This window comes from Meriones unguiculatus, chromosome 6 (assembly GCF_030254825.1).
Source record: "Meriones unguiculatus strain TT.TT164.6M chromosome 6, Bangor_MerUng_6.1, whole genome shotgun sequence".
Lineage (NCBI taxonomy): Eukaryota > Metazoa > Chordata > Mammalia > Rodentia > Muridae > Meriones > Meriones unguiculatus.
Window position 1 is genome coordinate 45652499 of NC_083354.1, and position 23763 is coordinate 45676261.

General features: G+C 37.5%; 1 protein-coding gene across 8 annotated transcripts in view; it reads left to right on the forward strand.

The window, feature by feature from the left end:
* The window catches only part of Atp2c1 (ATPase secretory pathway Ca2+ transporting 1), a 115891-nt gene that overhangs the window by 85442 nt on the left and 6686 nt on the right, over positions 1 to 23763 (forward strand). For all 8 annotated transcript variants that reach the window (XM_060385378.1, XM_021639868.2, XM_021639867.2 and 5 more), the window contains 8 exons: positions 1342 to 1446; positions 5133 to 5289; positions 7717 to 7887; positions 9550 to 9647; positions 17543 to 17593; positions 18284 to 18450; positions 19889 to 19957; positions 22250 to 22366. In XM_060385378.1, the coding sequence (XP_060241361.1) occupies positions 1342 to 1446; positions 5133 to 5289; positions 7717 to 7887; positions 9550 to 9647; positions 17543 to 17593; positions 18284 to 18450; positions 19889 to 19957; positions 22250 to 22366 (935 nt within the window). The remainder of the gene's footprint in view (positions 1 to 1341; positions 1447 to 5132; positions 5290 to 7716; positions 7888 to 9549; positions 9648 to 17542; positions 17594 to 18283; positions 18451 to 19888; positions 19958 to 22249; positions 22367 to 23763) is intronic.

Consider the following 23763-nt stretch of genomic DNA (forward strand, 5'->3'; position numbering starts at 1 on the left):
AACAGGGAAGGAATGAAGGGTGTTGGTTAACGAGGGAAATTGTTAATTAGATTGTATTTGGTGGGAATATGAATGCCAAGAGAACTCTGAACGCATTTCTGAAGAAAATAAAAACTAATAACATGGACATTTTAATAGTTCTAAAATACATTTGAATATTTGGACTAAGAGACAAAGGGATCAAAGGATTGGGAGTGAGAACAACTGTATGACATTACTAGTTACAATTTATAGAGTGTTAGGTGTTGTGTAACAAAGTTTCTAAGACCTAGGGAGAAACACAACAATCTCCTCTCTCTCCCTCTGCCCCTTCCTTTTCTCTGCCTTCCTTGTGTGTGTGTGTGCATGTGCCTCTGCACACACAGACAGATACAGACAGAGACATGCAGAGAGAAAGACACCCATGCACCCATGCACCTATGCACGCATGTGCTATAGGAAACCCACGGCAGACCAAACTACAGACCCTGCCAAAGTCCAGCTTGGTGAACCAATGAGTTTTATTGGGTTACTTACAGGAATATGGGAGAGGAGTTACGTATAGAAGCAGAAGTGACCCAAAGTCAGCTGCATCACCAAGGTCCACCCCCAGCATAAGTGAGAGCGCGCAAAAGCTGGGAAATCTGGAGCATCCTTTACAGCCTGGAAGGCAGTTCAACAGGCTGTAGAGTGTCCTTCCCAAGTGACTGATCTAAACCTCTTCTAGGCACCTCAGTTGCTTTCTGCTTCTTCTAGGAGACTAACTTGTCTCAGTCCTCTTTGTAGCTTGGCTTGTCTGAGAGTGCCTCTCAGCAGTCTTCATTGCTTAGTTGGGGAGGGAGGGGCTTAGTGAACCCGGTTTAGTGAATCTGGTCAGGAACTTCCTGAAACAATTTTGTTTTGCTTACCTTCCTTGCAGGATAGAATCTGATAGAAACTGTTATACAACAGTGGACTAAAGGCTTAGGATAAAGATAATAGCAACAGACAGGAAGCATCCCAGTTGCTAATAAGAGTTAAATATGAGATTTTTCTTGATTGGAAAAGTTCATCTTCAGTGTTGGTCAGGCACTTTTATTTATGTGTATGTTGTTGTCTTCCAGAATTTGAACTGGTAGAATGAAGGCTTTATGTACATACAGTCTAGTATTCTGTCTATGTAGCCAACTTGGATGTTGAAATTCAGTACCGCTCTTCAGGCAAATGCAGTCCTTATAGATAGAGCATTGCTATTCTTTCACCAATACTTGGAAAAGCAGTTCTCTTAACTCAGCATGTTCAAGTTATGATTTACATTGTTTGTTAAAGGGAAAAATAAACACATGCTGGTTAGAATTATTTTATTTTATTTTGTTCTTACAGATGGGACTTGATGGCCTACAACAAGACTATATCAGAAAGGCTGAATACCCTTTTAGTTCTGAGCAAAAGTGGATGGCTGTTAAGTGTATACACCGAGCACAGCAGGTATCTTGCTCTTTAAACATTTTTATACATAATTCTAGCAGTTAGGAGGCTGAAGCAGGATTGCTAGAAGTTTGTAGTCAGCCACACAATGAGATCAAGGCTAGCCTGGGCTATAGGGTGAGGCTTTATCTCATATGCACTTCAAAATCATAAAAGAACACATCTAATTCAGCTTAGGTGACAATTTTATTTTTTAATTTACCATTAGGTCTAACCAATCGCTGGATATAATTGGTCCTGTTGCCTTAGAGCAGTGGTTCTCAACCTGTGAGTCATGACCCCTGTGATAGCTGCATATTCATATCCTACATATTTAATATCCTGCATTTCAGCTGTTTACATTATGGTTCATCACAGTACCAAAATGACAGTTATGAAATAGCAAGGAAAATAATTTTATGGTTAGGGGTTACCACAACATGAGGAACTGTATGGAAGGGTTGAGAACCACTGGTTTAGAGTAGAACAATCACAGTGTACTTAAGTCTTTATGACACTCTTCTTTATAGAATTTGTGTATTGAAATATCTAGTTTTGGTTATGAGCTGACAGCTTTAGTGGGTCTTAGGTATTAAGAACTTTTGACATCTGGTTTTCTTGATATTTTCTTCTCAGTGATAGTTCATTATAATTATAATTATGATTTTATCTTGTTGAACTGCTCTTCACTGAAGGAATGTCTTAGCCTTAGAGTAAGTAAAACTACACTAATTGTGGGATTCTTTTCACTTTCCCACCTGAAGACTCCTGCAAGATGAAAGCAATTAGTGGAATTAACAGACAAAACTTAAACACACAAATGCCATTCAATGTATATAGAGGGGAAGTCAGCCTGACAGATTGGGCAAACTGCTAATTTAAAAATAACTAGAATGGCTCAATTAGTCTGTTTTTAGAGAAGTCTTTTGAATATGACAGTATAAATACTTATTTTTTTTTAATCTCAGAATAAAAGATAAAAACTCATAAGTACTTCTAACAGCAGGTGGTAATACAGGGAAAGAATGGGAGGGGAGGTTGAGTGTCAGTGAAGGAACCAGTAGAAACCCTTCTTCTCCAAATGCCTTTTCTGCTTCTTTCATTAATACTGTTAGTATTGTTTTATAGGAGGTCTGACCAGAGGATAGGAGTGGAGTGCTGGCAGGCTTAATGCCAAAAGCTGACTGAGGGAAAGTCATCATAAAGAACAAGCCTCTAAGCCCTATTTTTACTGGTCTCTTTGAGTGTGTGAAGGCTGCCTCTAAGAATATTGGAGAGTGCTGGAACAGCTCCCAGGTCTTTCAATAGTAAGGACCAAGCTTCCCTACTTTTGGTCTTTCCTTGCTCCACTAGCTAATTAGTGTTATCAGTGCCCAGTGAGCTGCTAGTTCTTTAGTTGTGAGCCCAAATGGATAGGTAGGGCTTCTGGCAACTGGGCAAGTGTTTAGTATAAGGATAAAGACTGAACTAGCAGACATAGGCTCAGAGCAATTGAACAAAGGTCGTGCCAGATGTTGAAGGAAATCCCTAAAGGCTATGAGAAGTGATGGTAAAATGCTTAAGGAGAAGTGCTAATTGATAACTGTCAGAAGTAGAGTAGAAAGTGAGAAGTAGCCAGTGGAGTAGCTTAGAAGATTAGGTAATGAAGTTTTGGAGATTGATGACACATGTATCAGTGGGAATGGCATAGAGCGGACAGCAAGTACGATTGTGCCAGTTATGCTGCTCATGCCTTTAATCTCAACACTCAGGCAGAGAGGTATGCAGATCTCTTGTGTGTTCAGTGCCCACTTGGTCTGTGTATATCAAGTTCCAATACAGCCAAGAGCTAAACGAAAAACCTGTCTCTAGAAAAACAAACAAACAACAGCAAACAACAACAACAACAAACAACAAAAACAGACAAAACCAAAGGAAAAAAAAAACCAAGAAAGAAATGAAATTTTGTTAGATAATGCTAGAACTATTTCCTGAATAGAAAGGTTTTTAGGTTTTATAGTGAGCTTAAAACTATGTTAAATGGGGGTAGTGTAAGGGGATAAATACCAGGTCCATAACCAAGAAAGAATGCTCCCTTATAGGGCTGAAAAGTGATGAGATGCTTGGGAAAAAGCATGGGTAAATCCTCCTGAGGTGCTTGGAGTAGGAGGAAGTGCCCTGTAAAGAGGTAAGGTGAGAGGATGATCACAAGACGGCTTAGTGGCTCTTTCGTGCTTTATGCTGTGACACTGGGCACTTGGGAGACTGTGCAGAAAAGCCTCCAAACAAGGAGAACTTAGAAATGTGGGAGTACAAAGGTGGATATTGTTGGCTAAGGCAAGGAAAAGGAAGACTTTGATTTGGGGGTTGGGGATGGGATTAAGGGGAGTTCCTGATTCATTAGTGCAACAGGCCCCAAACTTAGCCATCTCAGATTAGAAAGGGAAAAGAGGAAGACTAAAGGAGGCAGGTTTCCAGTGAAAGGAGAGAAATGCTGCTTGCCTGCTCTTTTTATCCTGTGAACAATCACATTGGAGAGTTTAGGAAGAATAGATGAGAGTTATAAATGAAGCTAAGTAAAAATAAAAACAAATAGATACTAACTTTGGATGACAAACCTTGAACAGAAAGAGAAGTATGATTTGATGTATCAGTGAGGATAGTCCATGTAAACACCCACACACTGCCCGGAAGTCCTTCGCTCTGGATACCTCCATGCTGTAGTTGCTGATAATCCTGGTGGATGGTGGCTGAGAGCGAGTGTATACTGTCACAGCCAGGGGGAGAGGAAGCAAACTGCTGTGGCCCCTAAATTTCCATCTGGACATGGTTGAGTGCTTGCCAGAGTTACAGGATGAAACAAGTCACATCGGACTTTCAGGTTAAGGGGTGCAGAGAGAGCCATTGTGTTAGAGAGCCACTGCATTCATTATTGTGCTTGGCTCAGTATGGAGGAGTCGTGCTCTAAGTTCTGACAAGTTCCGTTATATTGTAAAGATATATGGAGAGTGAATATAGGATACCTGACCAAATTGGCATCACAGTGAACAGCTCATAAATTGTTAACTGAGTCAAAATATAAATGTATATTAAAAACTCAGAGGTACAAACCAAAGAAGACAGCTGAAAGAATTGTAAATTGTTAATGAGGCCTTCTTAACGAGAAGGTCTAATAGAGACTGCAGGTGTTCATTAGAAGCTACTGGGGATTATTTTGTATTTGTTTTTCCTGTGCTGTGGATTGAATTTGGGACCTTGTACATGCTCAATAAATATTACTTCTACTATGATAAATGGAAGAAGTCTGTTAGTTCTCCCAATCACAAGGTTGTTGTGGGCATTAAAGAGCATGGTACGTAGGTAGGCATAGATACAGATACACAGTCATTAATAAAGAGCCTGAACCATTACCCTTGGACTGATACTAGATTGCTTTCATTTCCCTGCTGCATGGTGAAGAACCATGTCCTGGATCTCACAGTGCTCAACTTGAGACTTAGTAAAGTGTTGCTTATAGTGTAAAGTGTGATAGGACAGATGTTTTTATAGAACATACAGCAAACTCCGTGTTAATAATCTTTAAATTAAGTCAGAGCCACTTGAAGCATTGGGTTAGAATAACTTTGCTAAGGATCATGAGAGATTGATGTCTCTTTTTGGATTCATATATATATATTTATATACCGTTTGAATATTTGAACGTAAACTTGGTATGTATCTCTTTTTAGGACGGACCAGAGATTTGTTTTATGAAGGGTGCTTATGAACAGGTGATTAAGTATTGTACTATGTACAACAACAAAGGACAGACTTTGGCACTTACCCAGCAGCAGAGAGATTTGTACCAACAAGAGAAGGCACGGATGGGCTCAGCAGGACTCAGAGGTAAGGCTGTTTTGCGTATAGTCCCTCTGGGGAAAAAGGGTCTTTTAATTGCAGCTGAATCCCTACTTCACTTCTGAGCTGTCTACTCCAGGCATCAGAACCATTGTGATTTCTGAGGTGTCGTGTTTTATGACAGTTGGGGAACCGGCCCTCAAACAATAGAAAGTCAAGAATAGAGCAAAATGTGACCTCTTGGGTCTTTATAGGTCGGCAGCAGTCTCAATGTAGGATGGATATTTTAAATAACTGTCTTCTACAACTTCCTGTTGGATTTATTTATTGTGGGGGGGTGGCATAGTGAATAGCACATGAAAAATCAGTTTCCTCCTTCTACCGCGTAAGATCCAGGGATGAGACTCGGGTTGCCAGGCTCTGTAGCAAGTGTCTTTACTTGCTGGGACATTTCGCTGAACAATTGTTGAGTTTTTTAGACATGGTTTAGCTCTAGTATTCAGTGTGACTGGACTAGAATTGTTAGAGGAAAACATTTGTTTCATAGAATTTTAGGAAATACTGTGATCTTTATCTTTTAGGTCTTTTTTTTCCTTGTTATTACTATAATGTGCAAATAAAATATTAAATATTAATATGTATACATTAAAATGTTAACTGATATAGTAATGCTTCTTCTTACAAAGTTGTTTCTTTAAAATGCCTGTGGTCCTAAATTTTCAAATTTTAATATATTTTAGTTCTTTTCTATTTTTTTCCTTTTTTCTTCTTCTTTTTTTTTTTTTTTTTGGTGATTATGACCAGCTATCTTATAAGAAGAAACTTAACTGAGGAAGAATTTATTTTTATGCATAGTTGAAGGTAACTGTCCATCATGGTGCTAGGAGTATCTTATGGTATCAACAGGAGAGTGAGGTTGCTACCTTATATCTCAGGGCAGTAGAGAAGGCCAGGATGGTGAGCTCTAAAAACTTTAAGTTCTGTCTTAAAGTGACCCATTTCCTCCAGGTAAGTTCCATATCCTTAAGGTTCCACAACCTCAGAAAACATTGTATAGGAAATATTATATTCAAACCATAGTAATTGTTCTGTGTCAGAGGACTTCTGTATAAACATTCTTTATCAAGTCTTGACCTAAAGAATATCTTAAGTAGGTCTTTATTAGTATTAATGAGTGCCTAAATACAGAATAATAGTGTTTGGGCTAGTGCCACCCCTACATTGGGGAGTATGCAGAAATGATCTCCCATACTTAGGGTTAGCTAACACATAAATTGATATTCTTTGTCATTATTTTTTTAATTGCCTTCTTCCTCTATCTTAGCATCAGGGATTGCCAGGTAGCTCTTTTTCTTCAGAGTATATCTACACACTTAAATAGAAGTGACTTGCCTTCAACTTTGATATTTCAATCCTTCATGTATGTTTTCTGCTTGAATAATATTAAGTACTACTTTGGTCTCTTTTGGGACCTTGCATGCTCCCTTTGAGACACTTAAGTTTAGTGTGCTTTGTGGATACTTGTTAGTAAGTGTTTGGTCTCACAATCCCCCTGCTCCAGGATTGTCATTTTGATTTATAATGGTAATGACCAGAGGTTACAGAAATTTGAGAATAAGATGAGTGATATTTGGAAAATGAGCATGACATTCGGTTTAATCTTGCTACCAGTGATGACAAGAAACTATATGTAATGATATGATAGTTATGAGCTCTTAGAGAGCTAAAATTATGAGCAAGAAATGCTTGTTAATGTTTGAAGGCAAAGAGACTTTTTGGTATTAGTGACCGTAATACCACTTTATAGATGAACTTTTCTTTCTACTGTTTAGCATGTATGAAATTGTATACATACAGGCTGGGTACAATTAATATAGCCTTCTCAGATGAAGCTATATTAGAAGCTAACTTTAAAGAGACCTGTTTGCTTAAATTTGGGTTTTTAATTCTTGATGAAACCATTTTTTTCTTATATAATGAATTTTATTTTCTAAAGAGCTTGTTTCTTTGCATGGTGGCTGCATGTGGTTGCTATGAAAGAATGTTCTTAATTCTTTCTCGTTTGTTTTCTCTGGTAATAGTTCTTTGGTTTTATTTCTTTTAATTTTGTTTTTTTGTTTTTTTGTTTTTTGATTTTTTGAGACAGGGTTACTCTATGTAACCTTGGTTTTCCTGGACTCACTCTGTAGACCAGGAGGGCCTTGAACTCACAGAGATATCCCTGCCTCTGCCTACAGAATACTGGGATTCCAGGCGTGCACCACCATGCCTGGTTTCTTTTAATTTTTAATAGCCTAAAAGCAACCTTATGTCTAGAACCTTTGAACTACAATGTGTTGGTATGTGGTAAGTTTCAATTGTAAATAATATGGAGTAACTACAGATGACATTATAGCTTTATGTGATTTATTATTAGCTAAATTCAGTGTTTTCGCAACCAGTATTTTCCAGTTTTGTGTTTTGTTATTTCCTAAGTTCTTGCCTTGGCTTCTGGTCCGGAACTGGGACAGCTGACCTTCCTTGGCCTGGTAGGAATCATTGATCCTCCTAGAACTGGTGTGAAAGAAGCTGTCACAACACTTATTGCCTCAGGAGTCTCGATCAAAATGATCACTGGAGATTCACAGGAGACTGCAATTGCAATCGGTATAACTGAGCTGCTGCATTTTGGTTTCAATAAATTTTCATAAACACTGAAGTGTATACTTTTGTAAACATCAGCTAGGAAATAATGTTTATATGCTATTGAGATTACATAACAACTTACTGTTTTTGCTCAAACTTACAAAAGATTGTTGGCAAACTGGATTTTAGTTAGAAAAGAATATTGAAAGCATGACTAACTCATTATGAAATCATTTGTGTTTTAGGTAGTTGAATTTTTTAGCTTTATAATTCACTTGCTGAACACTAGCTCAGGGATCAGTTGAGATTTTCTTTTCAGTTTAAGTATAACTTTCAAAGCAGACTTGAACATAAACACTGAGAGGAGAGCTTGTTCTATACTTCTTGTTTCTTTTCAGAAGTGTACTCATATGGTTTGAAGGTCATCTATAGTTACCTTCAGAAATATAAAGTGGAGAGTAGTATAAGTGCCAATTTCATGGAGCCTAGAAAGTATAAATGTAACATTTGCCAGGCTCTGTTAATTCTGAATTTATTAATTTGTGGTGGGTCTGGGCTAAAGATTTCAAACTTGTTACCTTAAGAAGGGTCAGTAGACTGATAGGGGAGGTCCTCCTCCCCATCCATCTGATCCTAGCCTATCAGGTCTGAGCAGGACTGGCTTCATTGTCTTCCTCTGTGGACTGGCAAGGCTGCACCCCCCAGGAGGAGGTGATCAGAGAGCTTGCCACTGAGTTCATGCTAGAGAAAGTCCCTGTTTCCCTTATTAGGGACCCCACTTGGAGACAAAGTTTATGGGCTACATCTGACCGGTCCTCTCCATGCATTGTTCTTGGTTGGGGTATCATTCCCCAGGGCTCTGTTTGTCTCCTTTTGGAGCTCCTGTTCCCTCTAGGTCTTTCTATCTCCCCGTTTCTTTCATAAGATTCTCTGCACTATGCCCAAAGTTTGGCTATAAGTCTGAGCCTCTGCTTTGATACCTAAGGGGAGGGGCATAGGGGGTGAAGAGGGAGGGAGGGTGGAATTTGGAGGAGATGAGGGAAGGGGCCACAGCCAGGATACAAATTGAATAAATTGTAATAAATTATAATTTAAAGAAAAAGGAAAAAAAAAATCCACTCTTTGCCTAGAGGGAAAAGGCATTAGCAGATTAGTATCCTACCCTCTATGTATTTTGTAGTCAAAGCTGTAACAGTATGATTTGGCTAAGAATAAAGACTGCACTGTTACCTGAGTGAAAAAAAGAAGGGTCAGTAGAATGAAGACGCTGGGAGAATAGCTCTTCAACATGTACTGTCGTTTATGTGCAACTACATTATTGCATGCAACTCACTCCGCCCCCAGTGTTTGCTTATAATACATTCTCAGTGTCTTTAGAATTATGCTATCGAGCAGAAATTGATGGATCTAATTTTACTTTTTAGGGTTTGTTGGCTTAGGGAAACTTGTTTATGCTTAAATTTAAACACAAACAAAATAATCAAGCAAGAAACTTGAGACCTGCTTTGAATTTCAGATAGTTTTATCTTACTGGTTGTTTGTCTTATGATCCCTTGGTATAGTTTTTATCCTTATGAAGAAGTAAATAAAAAATCACACTAAATGATCATAATTTTACCAACTCTTCAAGCAAAGAAACTTGGTTAATTATATATATTTTTTTCTTTTGTTTTTTTTCTTTAGCTAGTCGTCTGGGATTGTACTCTAAAACTTCCCAGTCAGTGTCTGGAGAAGAAGTGGACACGATGGAGGTCCAGCAGCTTTCACAGATAGTGCCAAAGGTAAGCTCGCTTGACTAATACCGAGAGCCTGTGTCCTGAATGCCAGCCGCTGTGGGCGTCGAAGTGAAACTTCGCATTTGCCAGTGAGGAATGTTCACCAAATTTGCTGCTTCAAATTCTGAAGTGAAATTTCTTTGAAATAAACCATATTGTTATTTATGATGGGATCATTATGAAAACCTTGTAAAATTACCTCTGGTAAAAACTGCATTTCCTTTGCGGAAAGACTGGTAACCAAGGGGCTGTATGTGTAAAAAGTGAAAAGAGAACAGCTAGTTGACACAACTTATATTCTGTTTTTATTTTTGCTTGAGTTTGTTTGTACCTTTTAAGAAATTGAGGTGTGTACAGACAGTTAAACACACCTATTCTGGAGTACAGTTCTGAGTTTGGACAGATTCATACATTACTTACAAACATTGTCACAAACAGGACACAGAATAGTTTCTTCCCAACCTCAAGTCTTCTTTCATGACCTCTTATATTCAACTGCTCTTCTAGGTCTAGAGCTTGGCAGCAGCGATTCATTTCCTATTCCTATAGTTTCATCTTTCATTGAATTCTGTAAAAATAAGATCATGAAGGATGAGGCTTTTGAGTTTGATTCTTCGCTTCACTGTGTTGCTGTGTGTCTTAGGACTCTACTTCTCCACTTCCCTTAAATTGCTGAGCAGAGTGTGACTGTGTGGTTGCGCTGTGTCTCTTCAGGTCAAGGACAGTTGGGCCTTTTCAGGGTTTGCTGACGGTGAGTAAAGCTGTGTGTATCAGTTTCTTTGTGAAAGTCAGTTTTACTCATGTGAAAATACCTGAGTAATTTCTGGGTCACATGGCTGGTATGTTCTTAACTTGGTAAGACACTCCACATTGGGTGACACATTGGCACTACGATGCTGAGCTTCTTGTAGCAGTGTGGGAATGTTCCTGTTGCTCTTTAGTGATGCTACCCGTTGAGTGGTCATTTACTGCTCTCATGGTATGTAGGAAGACTTTATTGTGGTTTTCATTTGCATTTTCCTCAAAAAGTTGTAATTTTAAATAATTTTTATGTACTTGTTTGTCATATTATGGTCTTTATTTACATGATCTAAGTATTTTGAAAATTACATTGCTTTCTTATTTAATTTTGATATTTTTAATCATATAGTAGCCTTTTCAGCTTTTCAGCTTTTTTTTCCTGTGTAACTACAGAGAAGTGTTTAATATGATAAAGTCTGACTTATCAATCTTTACTTTCATGGGTCATACTTGTGATTTCTTATTTAAGGGATCAGTCTAGACTGGGATAACAGAGGATTTTATTTTAGAAGGTTTATAGTTTTAGCGCTTTTGTTAAATAATTTATTTAATTTTTATGTGCATTAGTGTGAAAGTGTCAGATTCCTTGGAACTTGCGTTATAGACAGATGTGAGCTGCCATGTGGGTGCTGGGAATTGAACCCGGGTCCTTTGGAAGAGCAGCTGGTACTCTTAACCGTGGAGCCATCTCTCCAGCCCCCAGTTTTAGTGCTTTTGATTTTGGCCAGTGATCATTTAGAATTTTAATTTTTGTATATATTGCAGCGGTCAGAATTTGCTTTGTTATGCATGGTATTTCCTTGTTCCAGCACCATCTGTTGAAAGGCTGATGGTTTGGCACTGAAATGCTTTTTAATCTTTGCTTTTAATGCTTTTGTAGCAAAGTATTTACAAGGAAAAAAAAGACATTCCTGTTTTGTATAACATAGTAACTTCTTTAAAGCCAATTTCCTTACATGAAGTTTGCTTCATGGAGGCCTTACATAACTGGTTGTCACATACACAGGGATATAGGAAGTTGACGTCACAAAAGTTGGGCAGCATTATTTTTTTCCATGTTGTTAATATTTGTATATATGTATTTATATGTCCTTCAAAATAAGTACTTCTCTGGAATTTATTTGGTTAGGTGTTTTAGCCATCAGTTGCCAGTAATAAACTGTATGGCCTCTTTTATTTCAATTTATACTTAAAAGCTGACTTTTTAGAATACAGAATTCCTTAAAATATATCAATATCTCAACTTACAGATTTTTATATATATTTTATATAGTACATATAGATTATATTTTTATATTTTTTCTGATTAGAAGAAATTTTCAGTAATAATGTGTTTATTATAGAAAAATTGAACAGTAAATTATAATTCAAATTATTAATAATCTAATACAGACATTTCAGAAGTTATATGCCCACATAGCATAGTAGGCTAAACTACTGTGAACTTTAAAATACATATTTAACAGAAACCTAGTTTGTACTTTATATGTTCACAAGCTTAACATTCATTTTATGGAACTTCAGCATTTCTGAAATCATGAGATACAAGTAGAAAATATGCCTTTAATGGGTATACTATATTTTGTGTGGCTGTCTACTGTGCGTGAGTTTATACATACCTGGAAGGTATGTATGTGTTTATGTACACATTTTCTTTCTTTCTCTGTCTGTCTGTTCCTTGCCCCGCACCCCTTTTTGGTCTTTTGAGAGAGGATTTCTCTGTGTGGCCTTGGCTGTCCTGCATTCTTTTTTGTAGACCAGGCTGTCCTCAAACTCACAGAGATCCTCCTGCCTCTGCCTCCCCGAGTGCTGGGATTAAAAGTGTGCCACCGTGTCCTGCTGTAAAACCATTTTCTTAGTGAAGTTTTAGTTTATGTATTTTTACTGTGAATAATGTTTTAATGATAACAGTAGTAACCAAGAGTGCATACATTATACATATTTTATATATAGTCACTGGCTAGAGGATAGATTACCCCACCTAAAAAATTTTAGCAATTAGTATACTCTTTAGCATAAGTTTTGATTTTCAGGGTAACTGAAGAAATAATATGTACCCCAGCTTTACTACTTTTAGGGGATTTTGACAAATGGGTAGTTACTTTGCTCACCATTGGTGTTACGTAGAACTGTCCTGTTGCCATAGGACATCCCTTCTGTTTCACTTAATTGTTCTTTATACTTCAAGAGTGTAATGGGGTTGAAATTACACCATTAGCAGCCTTTCCAGGCTGGCTCTTTGACCAAGCATCACCATGCCCTTTCCTGAGTTGATTGTTTACTATGATTCTTACAGGAACATATGACTGTGACACTTTGATTTGAAGGGCACATTAATTACTTCTATTTTGGGCAATTATAAAGTTTGATATCTTAGAGCCAGTGAGAGTGGAATGACATGGGTACTAGAGCCCCTGGCTGTAACTTAAAAATTCATCATGTGTTAATTATAGGTTTGAACATGCAACTTCAGATATAATTACTTTTGTAGACCAAATTCTTGATCTGAAATGATTTGACCAAAGTTCAGTCAATTTATATTTTTACAATCTACTTAACAAAGTGGCATTGAGTCCCTGGACTTAAAGCTGCTTTGAGTAAACAGATGGTGGGGGGGAGCTGCTTTCTAGCAAAATACATTCTTTACTCAGGCAAAATTGAAGTGTTATTAAGCCATAGTCATTCATGGATGTTGTTTCAGAGCATTCAGGGCAGCAGGAACATTTTCTTTGCTTGAGATTAAGTGGTGGTGGGGGTTGGGGGGGGCTGGGAAGGATGTTTACATATTTGAATGGGAGTTTATGTAGTTCTGTTACCTTATTGTTTATTTGTGAAATAAATCCGATATTGGCCTCTCCAGAGGTGTGGAGTATACATTCCAAGTGATTGTAAAATTTATAGTTAAACATTTTCTCACTAGACATTTGTTCAGCCTTTTTCTAGAGCTTCCAGCCTTGCATTTGCTTTTTCTAGTTCTCCCTCTGTTTCTTTGACAAAATGCTAATGCACTGTGGAAACAAGCCTAAAAGGTATTTTGAGAAGGAAGAAGCAAATTCCAAATTATATCATTAGCGTGGACAGATGACATCATATTTCACAAGTAGAGTGTGTGTGTGTTAATTATGGTAGATACCCTGTCAGTATTCTAAAGAGACTAAAATAAAATAAGGCCCAAGCCTTGAAGTTAGTTTTTTGAATTGGTTAAATGTATCCAACTTAGGAGAGGGATTGTACAATACCATCGCTTCTTTACAGGTTCTTGATGTGTTTTAAATGAGCCCTTTCTCTAAACACTAATGGATTCCCCCCCCCCCCCCCCGCCCCAAACCCCTGAGACAGGGTTTCTCTGTAAAATAGGCCTGGACTTACTTTGTATTCCAGGTTGGCCTCAAACTCACAGAGATCTGTCTGCCTCTGCCTCCTTGAGTGTTGGGATTCAAGGTGTGTGCCAGCACTGCCTGGCTCACTTAATGGAATCTTTAATGAGCAGGACTGTTCTTCCTCCTTCATCTTGTGTTCATGTAAACCTTTGACAGCCCAACAGGTTTTATTTCACCTGCTTTTGTTTCTGATTAATTTGCAGAGACTTTTTTCTTACTGTAGAAATAAGAGCTTTAAATTACCAGTCTACTAGTTTTTGACATCTTAACATCTGTTTGCCATTTCAGTATTTCTTCTTTGTTATTCTGTACAATACATTCTGAATCTTTCAAAATCTACATGTGGGTTTATTTATTTACCTAGAACAGTTAGGTATGTGGAAGCCGAGTTTTGGCTGCTTGTAAAGTATACCTAGGAGTTCTCAGCATTTTCCATTTGTGATTTATTTTAGAATGTGTCCTGTTATGCATAGGTAGAACTGAGTATGCTCATCATTCTTTGTTTTCTGTTTTATATATTACTAAATCTTTGTTTATTCAGCGTATTAATGAATCCTCATAATCCTGGTTTGTGTATTGTTTCACTTTCTGTAGGTTATACATTTTTATTTTAATCATCATTGTACCATTTATCCATTGCATCAGTAGGCAATCTTCTAGAAGATTTGAGGACCTTTGATGGGTTATTCTAATCTCTCTAATCTCTTTCTCATTAACCTCTGCTTTAATGCTTTCCTATTTTCTCCCTAACTTCCTTTCCTCATCATACCTAGTCAGTCTATGTCAGTCTAAAGAGTTGTGGATGCTGGTCAGGAATTTGATACCCAGAGCAATGCTAACAGGGAAGAGTGAAATGCTATTGCAGAGAGCTTCTGAAAATATGTAGGCCGTTTGTGGATATTTCTTTGGTGTTTTTCCCGTCTCTAATATTTTGCTGTGTTATCTTCTTTTGTAATGTAGCTTTGCACTATTCTGTCCTCTTCCTGTTTCCTCACTTTTTACTTCCAAACTGTAGTGGTTGTACTTTGTTGGTTAGTAACTGCTACTCTCTTTTACTAGACAAACAGATAACAAAATTCAAAGGATTATTTATGCAGTGAGTTTAGTTCTTAGAGAGCTAAGTTTGATTTCAGTTGCAAGATAGTGTTACACTTCACTTGCTAGTAACTTTTTTTTTAGTGTAGGACATAATTTCTTTAGACTTTAATTTGGCATTTGCTAAATTTCATTGTTTTTACTCAGCAAGAATAACTTATTTGGGTGCTTTAAGAACACATTTTATATTGTGTGGTGATATGTATCACATGAGAAAGACCAAGTAATCGTTGACAATTTGGCTTGTGATTGATCTGTTTGGTCTGAAAGGGGCTGCTTCTATTTTTGAGATAAAATCAGAAGTCTTGAAATGCTAAAATCTTATAATAGTTAATATATTTATTACATACTAATAAATATGCTAATCTATCAAGGAGTGCATTTTCAGTCAAACAGTACCAGGCTCTTCATTTTTGGTAACCTAGAATAGTTACAGAGAAGTGTCTTGCCAACTTTGAAAATAAACTATGTAGAACAGAGGCACAACGTAGTACATTATTACTCATCATCAGTCCTTATTTGAATATATTGTACATTCTGTGGCTTTTGCCAAACACTTAATGTTGGCATTTCAGTGTAGTGTATGCTTTATGATTAATTTCTGAATAATTAGACTTTTACATATGTAGGTACAAGTATGGTTTGCGTATATATATGGCTTTTTTTTTTTTAAGCTATATTTAAATCTTACAGGAACCTCACCAGGGATGACCACTCAGACACAGTTTATTGCCAATTGAAAGTCTATTCCAGCTGGCTGGGACTATACTCAGGCATTAGCAACCTAAGTGTAGCACCAAGTGTTTTGGGTAAGAGAGTTTTAAAGGGAAAAACTATGTCCTGTTATCTTGCTTGGCAACTGCAGGGGAAAGTTTTGCACAAGCAGAAGCTAAGATAAGTTAGCTTGGGCATCCTGACCTTGGGAATAGAATTGGGTAATTTTCCATGAAGAGATTAAATTCTAGTTAAACATAAAATGGCCTTAGCCAGAATACAGATGGAGGGACCTATGCACTATCTGAATAGAAATTGAACTTTATTCTTAATTTAAGAATAGTCTCCAAATATGCATCACATGATTCCCATAGGACATTGGGCATAATCAGTAATGGATGCTGTAGTTCAGCAGAATGTTTGCTTTAAAAAAATAATATTCTCTTGTTTTAAGACTTAAAGTGGAATCAGGAACAGTCTGTATAGACAGTGCTGAGATTCAGTTTTTTATTCATTTGGCATATACCTTGAAAGCGTTGAAGGTAGAGGGAAAGATCTTTGCCTTTGTGGATATTATGTTTTAAGGTAAACAAATTTTTAAAAGAGGGATGAATGCCCCAAAGCACCAAAACCAAACAGGCTAGACAGATAAGAAAATCTAGAAGGTAAGATTGAAATTTTAAGATGGCATGACTTTAAGATGATGATGAAAAAGAAGAGGAAGAAAAGAAGCAGGGAGATGAAAGCTAAGATGGGAGGGCATGGAATGTGGGTTCTCACTTTAAATGTGAGGAAAAAAAATCTGATCAATGAGAGGGAAGGATTTTGAGAATTTGGGCAATGATCTCAAGTAGTTCAGGATTATCAGTTCATCCATAGTAAATCACTAGGGTTATAAAATACTGGACACAGATACTGGGTGGCTTTTCTTTGAAGTAAGAAATAAAGTTGTCCACTGAGAGCAAAAGTAGAGGAGGGGTTGGACTAGAGGAGTGAGGAGAGAAATCTGATATAAAATAATCCTTCAGGACCTTAGAAAAGAGAAGAGTGTGTATGCATATAAAAAACACTGTGGCTTTTTGGTACTGGAAAGATTGACCATGATGCTGAACTTGAGATGTCTGTGAAATGAGAGGCCGGGAGATTTGGAACATGAATGCTTACAATTAGTGAGAAGTGTGAATCGGTGACATTTACAACTGTGGTTTTATGAAAGAGAATGGGGTCATGACAGTCAGCTCCCCCTTTTCACTCCCCTGGTGGTACTGTGTGAGAGAGCTGTACGGGCTGGCAGTGTTGCCTAAGAAAATGGGCTAAAACAAAGTGAAAGTTAAGGATGCAAGACACACTGTTCTCGCTGTCATCGGAGCACAGTGAAAGGATTGCACAGATGAAAAGAGATTAATTATGGTTGGAGAAATCTGATCACTAAGCGGCTTTGAATTCCAGGTGAAGAAAGACTTGTGAAGTATTGCAAGACAAGGAACCCCTACATGACACTGTAAAAATGACTTCTCAGACATTGGGAAGCAGCTGGTCCTCTCGGAGAGGGACCAAAGAGAAAAGTTGTTTCTGATGTACACCAGTGTTGTAAGGACGCAGATAAAGAAGAAAATTTCCCCTCTTTTCATTTCTGAAATACTCTCAAGAATAAAGCTGTTTTCTCTTCATAGCTTTATCCTAATTATATAAATTGTTATGACTTGTTTAGATTTTGTGTTCCCTATGAAGAATGTAATATACTCTTTTCCTTGGTAAAGGTTTAATCCCTGCATGAAGTGGATGTTGACGAATATATGGCATTGATTAGTTTCAATCTTTGTGCCAAATTAAGTTAATAAAAATGTCATTACTTAGGAATACTGCTTCTTGTTAACACTGGAGAATTTTAATGTAACTATGTTTTAACAGGTTGCAGTATTTTACAGAGCAAGCCCGAGACACAAGATGAAAATTATTAAGGTAAGTGCCTGAAAACTAAATTATCTTAAATATGTTATACAAAATATTGCTACTTTGTCTTCATTACAAAGAGTATTGTGAGACAAAACATACAGTTCTGGAAGAGCTTGCCAGAGAAATAATAACACTTTAGTTGAAATAGGAAGTATTGGAAGCTGTAAGGTATTTTCCAGTGTAGCCCCTTTAAGCAGTCGAAGTTAAACAGTATAGAAGTGTATTCTGGCAGGCATCTGTAGCTAAATCATCCCAATGTGACTAGTGATGGTAAGGCACTGTGTAAATATAAGAAAGATGTTTTATGAGAGTGAACAGTATCAAAAAGGCTTATTATTTTCACAAGTCTGTTAATAAAGCTATGTTTTAGAAGTAGGTCACTAAATGATGCCAGTGCCATCTTACAACTCAAGACAGTCAGAATGCAACCAAACATTGCTAGATGTTCTCTGGAAGACAGAGTCCCCTAGTTGTATAGTTGACTGTCACATTTCAGATATACAGTTGTTTTAGATGGGAATGCTAGTAACTATAGCTCATAAGCTTTATTATGTAAAGACTTTGATGCATTGAAGTTGACTGAAAATGAAGTTATATTTTTTCTCATCTTAATTTTGTGAAAAATACTTATTCCATTATCTGATTTTAAAAAAATCAGAATAATTCTCTCTGCCCTATTTTTCTGGCCCTCTGTAGTCTCTGCAGAAGAACGGGTCAGTTGTAGCCATGACTGGAGATGGCGTAAATGACGCAGTTGCTCTGAAGGCTGCAGACATTGGCGTAGCAATGGGCCAGACTGGCACAGATGTTTGCAAAGAGGCTGCAGACATGATCTTGGTGGATGATGATTTCCAAACCATAATGTAAGACATTTGTTTTTCTCTCCTTCATACAGTTCACCTTCAGATAATTCACCTTGAGAAGAATTGGCAGTATTGGGCAGATTAAAACATGATTTTTTTTGATAGTCTTATTTTATATAATCAAGAGAAAATTATTTGTGTAAATGGAACAGATAAAATAAGTGACAAGTCTATTTAAGAACTGTTTACTGAGTGCTAGCTAGTTGTCACGTTTGTTTTGGGCATAGAAATGTACCCAGAAAGGCTCTTTCTCCAGAGTCTTTATTGTAGTTAAACTGAGATTACTGGAGACATGTATGTAGCATTAGTAGTTAAGTTCACATTCATGCGTATTTTTTTTTTTTAATATTACTAAGCGCTCTTGGTGCCCACATTTCATGATCCTGCTCCTTAGCTCTGAATGCCTTTGCTCTCATAGTTTCCAGTTGATTGAGACTCCAGTGTAATGCTAGTGGCGGAGGTCTGTAAATCTCCCTTTCCACTACCCGTGGAATGACCTGAACCTCACTCTTTGCAGTGATAAATTCTGATCATGAGTCCTGCCATGCTTTATTACCCAGATATGGCCTAAACTGATTCACATTGGAGCTCAGCGCTCTACATTTGCCAGCTTTCTTCAAGGAGAGAAATATTTTTTCTCCCTATTCTTGAAAAACATCCTGGAAGATGCAATTATTTTAAGAATGTACTTTTTCCTAGATTGTCAATGAATGTGAGAATTCTTGAGTACTATTTTTGTAAATCACATCTTTAAATTCTTCACAGCATATTAATCTAATAGTTATATAGGAACAATAAGAAATCCACCTGTCTCTGCCTCCTGAGTGATGGAATTAAAGACGTGTGCCACCACTGGCGGGCACCATTTAATTTTTGACATGTGTTAATTTAACATACTAAGAAAAATGAGCTATGAAGGATATAGAATGTCATTGTATCAGGTTCAGAAATTTATAATATTGTCTTGTGTGGAGAGAGGTAATATGTGATTTTTATGTTGAGCTTTATAAAAAGATTTATTTTAATTACATATATTAGTGTACATGATGGTGCAGTTGCCCATGGAGACCAGAGGTAGCAGTTCCCCTTGAGCTGGAGTTAGAGTGGGGTGTGAGTCACTTGACATCCTGGGGATTGAGCTCAGGTCTTCTGCAGGAGCAGAACGCCCTCTCGATCACTGAGCCATCTCTCCAGGCCTATCGTTCTTGTTTTGTTTCGTTTTTGTTCTTAAAGAATGAGAAACTGAATCTTGTATAATGAAAATAGTTTAAATAGAACTCAATTCTTCGGTAAATTAAAATGTTTTTGTTTCCTAATCGTACCTAACAGTAGATATTTTTAAAAAGGTACTAATTGTTACTTTGTTGGAAACTTATTTTCAAAATATATGGGCACATTTTATGTGATATTTTCTTATTTCTTTATTTTTAAATTTCAGGTCTGCAATTGAAGAGGGTAAAGGCATTTATAATAACATTAAAAATTTTGTTAGATTTCAGCTAAGCACGTAAGTTTGCAAGAGCTTTTATCTATGGGTTTTCTAGAGAAATTATTATTATTTTTTTTATAATTTTTTTAAATTTTTTATTTAATTTTATTTTATGTGCATTTGTGTTTTGCTTGCATTTGTCTATGCAAGGGTGTTGGATCCCCTGGAACTGAAGTTACAGACAGGTGTGAGCTGCCATGTGGGTCCTGGGGACTGAACTCTGGTCTCCTGGAAGAGCAGCCAGAGCCTTAACCACCAAGCCATCTCCCCAGCCCCAGTGATGATCTTTAAGTCCACACAGGACTCTTGTGTCTTGTGACCTACACCCCTCCTTCTCTCGCTTTGGTTTTCTACTTGTTTGTCTATATTGCTGTCTATCCTACCACAACCTCTTCTTTAAACATTTGTAATATTTATTTTTATTCTAGTTTTGTTTTTTTTTCTATAATTTTATTTTTCTCATTAGTTACATTTTGTTAATTCTGTATCCCAGCCGTATCCCTCATTCCCTCCCCAATCCCACCCTCCCTCCGTCATCTCCTCCCTGCCCCTTTCCAAGTCCACTAATAGGGGAGGACCTCCTCCCCTTTCATATGATTCCCTTTTGTCAGGTATTTTCAGGACTGGCTGCAAAGTCCTCCTCTGTGGCCTAACAGTACTGCTCCTCCCTTGGGAGGTGGGGAGGTCAAAGAGCCAGTCATTGAGTTCCTGTTAGAAATAGTCCTTGTTCCCCTTACTATGGGAAACCAATTGATTACTGAGCTATCACGGGTCACACCCGAGCAAAGGTTCTAGGTTTTATCCTCTCATGGACTTTGGTTGAGTGTCCATCTCAGAAAAGACCCTGTGCCCAGATACGTTTGGTCCTTGTGAAGCTCCTATCCTTTCCACATCAAACTCCCCTTCTTTCGTATGATTCCCTGCACTCTGCCGGTTGTGAGTCTTAGTATCTATTTTGGAGCACTGCTAGGTAGAGTCTTTCAGATGCTTTCTGCGGTAGACTCCTGTCATATGTTCAATGTATATCCCATTTGTCTTTCTAAATGAGGATAGATCATCATACCCCATGTCCGCTTTCTTGATTATTTGAAAAGTAAAATTTAAACAATGCTTAGAAAGTCTTGACATATTCTTGAAGATTGCTTATAAGTTGTTTTCTAAAAGAAATATATTAACAGTTATTAACATACTGTCTAGGTCAAATTAGATATTATCAATTATATAGGGATGATTTAAAGTATATAATAGGAAATGCATAAATAGTAGCTATTTTGCCATTTTATATAAGCGACTGGGACCTTGGCATTTGAAGGGGATCCTGCAACCAGGTCAGTTCCCATGAATACTGAATGATATCTGCATAAACTTTTGGGATTTATTTAATTGTTCCCCAAATGTGAAAGGGGTCTGTCAAATCTCAGTAGTATTTCTTATTTATCTTTTTTTGAAAATAGATATTTTTATAGCCAAAAAAATTGTTAAATATTTTTAAAACTTGTTTTGTAGGTTAAAAATTCTTGTCATCTGGGCTTGGAGGCACATGTCTCAACCCAGCATTCTATCAGGCTGAGGCAGGAGACTTCCAGAGGCCTGGTGTGTTTTATTTAGGGAGAGCCTCTGTCTGGATTAGGAGGTCTTACTACTTTTGCTGTTGTTTCTTAAGCATAAAAAAAAAAGACTTTTGTGAAAATACTCTTGCTGATCAGAGTGGCTCTCACTCTGGATCCCAGCACCCTGAAAACTGAGTAGACTGTTGAGCCATCCCAGTCTAGATTAGCAAGACCCTGGGCTGCAAAGTCAGGCTGTTTCCAGAAACGCCTCTTCACTTCTTAACAAAATAGCCATAGGAATGAAGGATAGATCAGCTGAAATAATAGGAAATGTTAAAATATTGGCACATATTTTTTTTCTTTTGTATGTATAGTGAATGTGTTTGTGAGTGTGAACATAGATGTGTATGTTGTCTTTGTGTGTTGAGCTTAGGTGTTGACATTGGATGTTTTTCTCAGTCATCTCCTTCCTTAATTTTTGGTAACATGTTTTCACTGAACGTGGAGCTTAGTGATTAGCCAGACTGGCCACCCAGCAAGCTGCAGGGCCCCTCCTGTCTCTTCCTCCCTGGACTGGGATTACAGGCGTGCACCACTGACCCTGACTTTTCACTTGGGTCCTGAGGATCTAAATGCAGGACTGCATACTTAGCAAGTATTTCACAACTAGCTGGCTCCCAGCCTCAGGAACATGAGACTTAAGTGCTAGTAAAATGTGTTTAATTTACTGTGCTAATGTTAAATGACTCTATCTCAACAGGAGTATAGCAGCATTAACTTTAATCTCATTGGCTACGTTAATGAACTTCCCTAACCCTCTCAATGCAATGCAGATATTGTGGATCAATATTATTATGGATGGACCCCCAGCTCAAAGGTAAGTGTTTAGTTATGAATAAGTTGAAAAGACAAGGCAGCTGTGAATAAGACATATCAAACCTTCATCGTGGGACTTTTCAGCACCATGTTTCATATCTTTTATACCCTGATTGTCCATTCATTCAGTGTAGTTCTGACCCTTTACATTGTGTGAGGGTGACAGGGAACAGTCGCAGTTCTTGCCCTCAGGACATCAGCTGAGTTCTAAGAACTGGATGTAGTGGAGAAACTTCCTAAGGTCAGTTTGAACGCATTAGTAACAAACTCAGTTGCCACTGGTGCATTGGTGTTACACTAGCAGAAGCAATCAGAGATGCCTTCCTTTCCCCCACCCAGTTATCCTTATCTAACCAAGAGTGAGCCAACATTTAAATTCTCTGTTTCACTCTCTCTGTCTTCTGTTTTCTGACTGTGAATCTGAAATTTTATGGTGCGTGAAGGCTGTGTTGCATGTCTGTGTATCTGTCTCTGTGTCTGTCTATCGTATCTGTCCCCAATAAAGGGCTCCTTTATTGAACACCACAAAAAGCGTCACATGTGAAAGGAATGAGAGATACTTTATAATACTTTTACCTGGAGTTTTAAAGGAAATTAAGTCAGTGACTCCACTAACCCAGATAATCAGACAGCATTGGTTAGTATCCTAATGCTGCTTTCAGCACTTAAGGATATCCATTTTATAAGGCCACTTTCAGCCTGTTGTGTGTTTACAGCAAATGATTATAGTACATGTGAAAACACATATGTATTACTCTGGGTCAGGGGCATGTAACTTAAGATTATAGGTATGCATTAGCTCACACTGTAAAAGTTGGTTACGTGGGATATCCAAGGCAAGATAGGTTCTGTTATTCTCTTAAACACATGTTACGCATGCTGAGTACATAGTAGGATAAGAGTTGTGACTCTGACTGAGGTCTAACAAAAGTCCCAGGCTTTTACTGTGTAAGAGACACTTTCATAATACTGTATCAACACCATCTCTAGGTTCAGTTTCATAACTGAATTCTGTTAAAGAGCCTTGGTAATATATGTGTTCAAATATTTCAGTGTCTCTTACTTTAGTCTTAATGTAGGTGATTGGCCTGTCATGGCCCTTGCAGTAAATCAAAGACATCCTTGCATGAAATATATTGTTTTCATGGTAGGTTATAGATTTGAAAAGTCAATTTATATGTAAACGAAGTTTTTTGTTTTTGAAAATTGGCTATCAGTTGCCTATCATACCTTGCCTCATGCATAAGTGTGAGAGTTTAGAAAATGACAAAATCAGTAGTGTCACTTGTCCTCACTTCCCTTCCTCTCCTCTCTTTCTCCCTTGGTTCCCCATTCACTTCATGGTAGTAGTTGGTACTTAGAGACATATGCCAGCATGTCCACCAGTGGTAGTTTCCA